The 7602-nt window shown below is 39.5% G+C and overlaps 2 protein-coding genes across 2 annotated transcripts; one reads left to right on the forward strand and one right to left on the reverse strand.

Annotated features, from left to right (window-relative positions):
* Positions 1–844: 844 nt before the first annotated feature.
* Positions 845–4135, forward strand: mix23 (mitochondrial matrix import factor 23). Its single transcript, XM_037756230.1, has 5 exons — positions 845–991; positions 3221–3346; positions 3445–3591; positions 3677–3736; positions 3824–4135. The coding sequence occupies exons 1-5, from the start codon at positions 941–943 to the stop codon at positions 3872–3874; spliced, it is 435 nt and encodes a 144-aa protein (XP_037612158.1). The 5' UTR covers positions 845–940; the 3' UTR covers positions 3875–4135.
* Positions 4136–5545: 1410 nt separating this feature from the next.
* On the reverse strand, positions 5546–6331 carry LOC119480661 (cystatin-B-like). Its single transcript, XM_037757146.1, has 3 exons — positions 6205–6331; positions 6020–6121; positions 5546–5845 (listed from the first exon to the last, which is right to left on the reverse strand). Exons 1-3 carry the CDS (start codon positions 6274–6276, stop codon positions 5723–5725), a joined length of 297 nt encoding a protein of 98 aa, XP_037613074.1. The 5' UTR covers positions 6277–6331; the 3' UTR covers positions 5546–5722.
* Between the last annotated feature and the right edge of the window lie 1271 nt (positions 6332–7602).

Raw genomic sequence — 7602 nt, forward strand, 5'->3', positions numbered from 1 at the left:
TTCTTGTAATATTACGACTTTTTTTCTCTTAAAGTTATGACTTTTTTATTCTCGTAATATTCCGACTTTATTCTGTAAATCTCAGATGTTTTCCCCTCAATGTGGCCCTAATACTCTGTCATACATTTGCACTTTGTCCCTCACTGCATTAGACTTACATACTATATACTTAGACTATAAACTGTGTTACCTTCATCACAATGCTCAAATGTTTTGCGGGTCCAGACAACATTATTATTTTATTTTTTTTGCCTAAAATGGCTCTTTTGATAGAAAAGGTTATTGACCCCTGACCCCTGGGTTAGGGGGTACAAATCGACGGGAAACCAACTTTTAACACAACACCAGAGCATTTCATCACAAGTTATGTAACTGTTATATATATGTTATTATTTAGATGGTGTGTTTATTTAAATAGAGACATTGTCTTTTAAGTTATACCGCGATCACATTTTTTATTTATTTATTTATTTTATTTGCACATATATAAAACTGCACAAAATCCAGTCAATGAAAAAAAATAAAATAGAAATGTGTTAGGAGAGGTAAGAAGCCAGAGGCTTATACAAAGGACCTCCCCCACAACCCCAGGAGGGAAAAAAAAACAATAACAAAAAAGGAACAAAGATCTAAACTAACATAATTTAAAAAATACAACAAAAGTTAAACAACAACAAGAAGTACACAAAATGTGCAGAAAAAAACAAACAGTGGAAAACAATCCAATAAAAACATTGAAATACATATAAAAAAAAACAGTACAGAAAATACATCTAAACATATAAAAAGATAATTAGACATCATTAATTAAATGTGATGATAATTTCCTTTTAAAATGAACATAGGACATATAATATAATGTGGCTATATATATTGAGGTAGATGGGTTTTCATTCAGGCGCTGTGTAGAACAGCCCAGAGAGGACCCCTTCAGTCCATCATGGCGGCGCCTTGTGGGACTCTAAACTGTGAGGACTACTCAATGTTTCAGGTAATTTAACCTCTAATTAAACCATCTGTGTTAACCTGTCAAGACATGTTAATGATCCTTATCATAAGCTCCTGAAAGGTTGACACGTGGTGTTGTTTATTTCCTGTGAGAGCTGGTTAAAGAGGTTCACTCTGTGTGTGTTTGCTCTGGAAGAGTTCAAGGAGCCAGACTGGATCCAGCAGGACAGAAAGCAGACAGACAGTCAGACAGACAGTCAGACAGACAGACAGACAGCAGGTTTAAAAGTCACCCTGCAGCTGTCTCTGGTTCTAGATGAACATACCCAGCCAGCATGTGATGCCTAATCCTGTTAAAGTTGTTTATTTGTCTTCATCATGCCTCAAACTTGCAGCTAAACTGGACTACTTTTATTGCAAGATGTAAAAGCAAAAAGCTAAAAGTGGTGTTTAACATTGTGACTACCAAGGGATCAGCATACTATCACCTCATCTGGCTTCCAACTCCACAACTCTTGCTATTAGGAGTCACAAGTAGGCAATTACTTTATGCAAGGATGTGAAAAAAATAGTTAATGTGATGTAATGTTTTGCCCTAATTGCATCATCATGCCTCAAATTTGCAGCTAAACTGGCCTACTTTTATTTCAAGATGAAGCTCAAAGTGGTATCTAATATTGTGACTACCAGGGGTCACAAGTAGGCAATTAATGCAAGAAAAAACAGTTAATGTGATCAATGTTTTGCACAGGCCAGCAGGACAGAAAACAGACAGACAGACAGACAGCTGGTTTAAAAGTCCCCCTAGTCTGTCTCTGGTTCCTGATGAACATACCCGGCCAGCATGTGATTCCTAAACCTGTTGAAGTTGTTTATTTGTCTTCATCGTGCCTCAAACTTGCAGCTAAACTGGCCTATTTTTATTGCAAGATGAAGCTAATAGTGGTGTCTAATATTTTGACTACCAAAGGATCAGCATACTATCACCTCATCAGGCTTCCAACTCCACAACTCTTGCTCTTCGGGGTCACAAGTAGGCAATTACTTTATGCAAGGTGGTGAAAGAAATCTCAAACTTGCAGCTAAACTGGCCTTTTTTTATTTCAAGGTGTAAAAGCTAAAAGTGGTGTCTAACATTGTGACTACCAATGGATCAGCATACTATCACCTCTTCAGGCTTCCAACTCCACAACTCTTGTTATTAGGAGTCACAAGTAGGCAATTAATGCAAGAAAAAAATAGTTAATGTGATCAATGTTTTGCACAATCTTGGCACAGGCCAGCAGGACAGAAAACAGACAAACAGACAGACAGACAGCAGGTTTAAAAGTTATGCTGCAGCTGCCTCTGGTTCCAGATGAACATACCCGGCCAGCATGTGATGCATAAACCTGTTGAAGTTGTTTATTTGTCTTCATCATGCCTCAAACTTGCAGCTACATTGGCCTACTTTTATTTCAAGATGTAAAAGCAAAGGTGTCTAATATTGTGACTACATAGGGATCAGCATACCTCAACCTCATCAGGCTTCCAACTCCACAACTCTTGCTATTAGGAGTCACAAGTAGACAATTAATGCAAGAAAAAAATAGTTAATGTGATCAATGTTTTGCCCAAATTGCTTCATCATGCCTCAAATTTTATTTGTCTTCATCAATCCTCAAACCCTCACAGGTACTGCATTTAGCATAAAAATATGCTCAAATCATAACATGGCAAACTGCAGCCCAACAGGCAACAACAGCTGTCAGTGTGTCAGTGTGCTGACTTGAATATGACTTGCCTGCATGATATTATCATAAAGTGGTTGTGTCTGTAAAGGGGAGACTCGTGGGTACCCATAGAACCCATTTACATTCACATATCTTGAGGTCAGAGGTCAAGGGATCCCTTTTAAAAATGGCCATGACAGTTTTTCGCCAAAATTTAGCACAAGTTTGGAGCGTTATTTAACCTCCTTTGCGACAAGCTAATATGACATGGTTGGTACCAGTGTACCAAATAGTTTCATATGATACCAGGATCTTTACTCCAGCTTCAAAACTGAGCTCATTACAACCTCCGAAAGATCGATTGCGTTAAGGGAATTGGTGCCGTTAAAACGAATTTGCATTAACACGTTATTACTTTGACATCCCTAATTGTGGAGACATGCTTGGTTTAGCTATTGGCCATATTTAGTTTATTTTTGTGACCTTCAAATCATTGCTTTGATGGTTTTAGTTGAACTGCAGCTGCTGACTGTCTCTTTGCCCCACTGTGTGTTTCTCAGGAGGTGCTTAAGGTGATGCGCACCATAGATGACCGCATCGTCCATGCCCTGAACACTACCGTGCCCACAATCTCCTTCTCAGGCAAAGTGGACGCCACACAAACATGCAAACAACTCTATGAATCTGTGAGTGACTAAAATAACGTGTCTGTTTCCAAAGTTGCCTCCCAGCTTTTTCATCTCCTACTGTAGCTGTTCCACTAATAGTCTCATGCGTTCCACAGATGATGGAGGCCCATCTGACCAGAGACAAAGCTATCAAGTCCTGTATCGCCCAAACATCTGAGGAGGTGGCGCAACTGCGTGAAGAGAGAGCAAAAGACAGCGAAAACCTGGCACTCATCAAACAGCTCAGAAAGGAGCAGACCAAAGTAGGTCTGGTTTCTAACTAGGGATGCACTGATCTGACTTTTTCAGTCACGATGTCGAAACGTAATTTTCTTTCCTTGTCTCCAGTTAAAGCTTATGCAATCAGAGCTGAATGTTGAGGAGGTTGTCAATGATAGAAGTCTGAAGGTAGGCTCACTATTATTAGTAATGTCCTATATACTCACACATAAATGCTCTGTCATTGTCTTATATGCAACTTATTGCTCTGTTCAGGTTTTCAGTGAAAGGTGCAGAATCCACTACACGCCTCCGAAGGTGAAGTGAAGCTCCGTCTGACGATGAGCGGCGCTGCTTCACTTCGAGGTTCGAATCCAGACTGGAGCTGAAACTGTGACCTGCTGCTGAGTCTTGACTGCAAGGTCTGCAGACCACCCTGACCTCTTCTCCAACCCACTTATATTCCATTGTGATTGTCCTATTGCATTATCACAGCTGTAAAATCGTCATCCGTGTGCTTCTTTGATGAGAAACATTGTACAAAACAAGTTTTTTTTTAAAAAGACAATGAAATGTTTTCAAATTATGTGTGTTTGTCTGTAAATCATTTTTGAAAATATCACCTTCAAAAAATGTGATTAAGAACCTGCGCTAATCTTACAGTATTTACAGAAGCCTAAGCCATATGACCATTATATTGGAAGTTTCCTTAAGTTGCATCTTGCAGCAGCATTTATTGGCCATATTGGCCCAACAGGTCTTATAGTCCTACATACAGATAAGGGTCTATCTCATCAGATTTAAATGAATCTATTTTTTTCTGTCCGACAAACCAACACGTTGCCCAAAAGTGTCCACTGACCAACTCTGCAATTTGTCCCCTGTTCTTGATTTCTAGTTTAAACCTGCAGAAGGCAGTATATTTTTAAGCATTATGTAATTCAAGTGTTCTGAGAGATAACTAGACTTCTGCACCTCCTCAAAAATCTAGCCCGCGACGGAAGACTTTGGCCAATCACAGGTCATTTCAGAGAGAGAGCGTTCCTATTGGCTGTGCTGTGCCTGGTGGGCGGTGCTTGGTATTTCCTCAACTGATCTCAACATGGCTACCAGGTCACAAAATTTCTCATTTTACAGCTAAACAGTACACTACAAGATGTTTCTGGAAACATTTGATGTGAGAAATAGGCATTACAGTAACAGAATATTGATTCATATTTGATCAGCGCTGCCTAGTTTGACCGTTTGATCAGAGTTTGTGAGTGATTGACAGCTGCTCAGAGACGGCAGGCTCCAGCTCGGCTCTGATTGGTTGTTTTCCTCCGGTCTGTGAAATCTTGCGGATGCTATTAGGAGCACCGGAGGACACAGAGGCACATGATTTTTTTTTAAGATTACCTGTCTCATGCACTACTGTCAGGATATATTGATAATTTTATAAAAACAACTTTTTTAAATTATATTTGCTCCATTTCTACCCACTGCTGGTTTAATGCAGTTTTAAAGAAAGTTTTTCCTTTTTTTTTACAATAAATTTAATTTTACCATTTTTGTTTACTGATTAAAAACACTCACTACTGTATTCTGTAAAGCTGAAGATAGACTAAAATGTATTTAATATCATGCGGAGGGCGATGCACCTCTCTATCCAGGGAAAATTGTTTCCACTGCGTTAAGGCATAGAAGCTATTTAGCAACTCTTGTTTCCTGTAACTTTCAATCACGTTTGCCAGTATGAAACAGCAGGATGGTCATCTAAAAGGGGACATTAGTTTGGATTTATTTTTTTGTTGCTGGTTTTACAGAGTAAACCTTGTTTATTGATAAATTCAGACTTGTGCCTTTGCACTCTCCTTGGCACTGAAATGATGTTGTTGCTGTTTGGCAGATTACTGTGTGGCTTACTGCCCTGCATGGCCTCTTGTTTCTCGGTGGTACAAAAGGCCAGTAACATCTGGCTGGGTGTGGTGATCCTGATGTGAAGAATCACAATGAATCTCTTTTTCTGATGTATTCTTTATTATTCCTTTACAAAATACAACCTCCTCCCTTCCAACAATGAATATCCACCACATGTTAATACATTTTAAATGAAACACTGAACCTTACTGTAAAGGAATATCATTGTGTGTAATTATTTCAGGTTGAAGAAGAGTTGAAAGCTGTGTGATCACATTAGAACGGTACGATGGGGTCGTCTTTGCCGTGGTCCTCTTGTAAATCAAGCAGCACGATATCTCCTCCATTACATGAAAGCTTTTTGAGGACTTTCAGAAGAAGGTATCCTCCTGCGTGAACCTGCAGAAGAGAGAGGAAAGTCTAAATAAATATGTTCATCTTGATCTTGTGTTGTTGAGCTGTGAGGATCTTCTGCCACCAGGGAACAGCTCACAATGAATTCAGTCCATATATATAGATATATGAAGCTTTCTTTCTTTTCTTTCAAATAAATAATATCACAATATTAGTTACCTTGATGAGGAAGATTTGTCCAGCCACAACCTGACTCCTGTATTTAACGGCCAAGAATGTCTCATACTTCTCATTTGTCTTTTCCTCTACTTGGCACTTCACCTGCATATGAATGAAATAAAATGTGTAAATTCAAACTGATATGTAGACCAGAGACTTGTGTGTGAAGGTAGATTGAAGCTCACCTGATCACAAAACTTCTGAGTTTCCTCAGTGGCATCCATCGTCTCAGTGAATCCTCCGACCATGTTAGCCATTGTCACAAGTTCCGTTGAAGTTAACAGAGAAGTCAACTGTCTGCTTCAATGTGTGTTGAGTGTTCATTTTCAGCCAGTCATCACATATATTTATACTGTGTAACCACCCCTAGAGACAGACCTTTTGGGAGGATCAGGTGTGGTTTGCTCATGACTCACAAATTCTTTGCGGTACTTCCTAAAAACTGTATCTTTCAAATTGTGCAATTCAGATTCTGATTGTCTGGCGCAGAAGTCATGTGATGTTGTCAGCAAAAAAGCTCTGCTAATCCCACAGACTAGCTGGTGAACATATTTGGCAGCTAAAGAGACACAAATTTACCTCAGGAGATCAAAACAGAGCTAAAAGGAGAGTGAATATGGAATTATAATCTGCTGGATGTCTAAATAGTAGGGCTGTCGATGGATTAAATTAGCTATTCGCGATTAATCACAAATTAATCACACAATTTTTTAACATAACTCTTTTCAACATGGGAGTGGGCAAATATGCTTGTTTTATGCAAATGTCTGTATATATTTATTATTGGAAATCAGTTAACAACACATCACTCGCGAACTCTGATCAAACGGTCAAACTAGGCAGCGCTGATCAAATATGAATCAATATTCTGTTACTGTAACGCCTTTTTTTCACCTCAAAAGTTTTCAGAAACATCTTGTAGTGTACTATTTAGCTGTAAAATGAGAATGTTTGTGACCCAGCAGCCATGTTGAGATCAGTTGAGGAAATGACAAGCACTGCCCACCAGCTGGAGCAAACTTTCCCAGCTGACATTGGGCGAAGGCGAGGTACACCCTGAACAGGTCGCCAGACTATCACAGGGCTGACACATAGAGACAGACAACCATTCACGCTCACATTCACACTATGTGCAATTTAGAGTCAACAACTAACATAACCTGCATGTGTTTGGACTGTGGGAGGAAGCCCTAGAACCCAGAGAAAACCCACGCTAACACAGGGACAACATGCAAACTCCACACAGAAGGACCCCAAGTCGATTTGGAACCTGCGACCCTCTTGCTGTGAGGCGACAGTGCTAACCACTGCCATGCAGCCCACTAGTTTTGCATATTTAAGATATTTTATAACATCTCTGCACGGCTCACAGAGAGCAGAACCTTCCACTGTTTCCGTGTTAATTCCCTTTGCTGCCGGGTCACAAACTTTCTAATTTTACAGCTAAACAGTGCACCTCAGGAGATAACCTATAGATAAAAACAGCTGAACTGGGTTCATCATTTCAAATCTTTCAAAGAAAAAAATCTTTTCCAAAACTTTTCAAAGTGCAGACAGACAAATATCTCAAGTCCGATAGTCTG

Source organism: Sebastes umbrosus, chromosome 21 (assembly GCF_015220745.1).
Source record: "Sebastes umbrosus isolate fSebUmb1 chromosome 21, fSebUmb1.pri, whole genome shotgun sequence".
In the NCBI taxonomy this organism is placed as follows: domain Eukaryota; kingdom Metazoa; phylum Chordata; class Actinopteri; order Perciformes; family Sebastidae; genus Sebastes; species Sebastes umbrosus.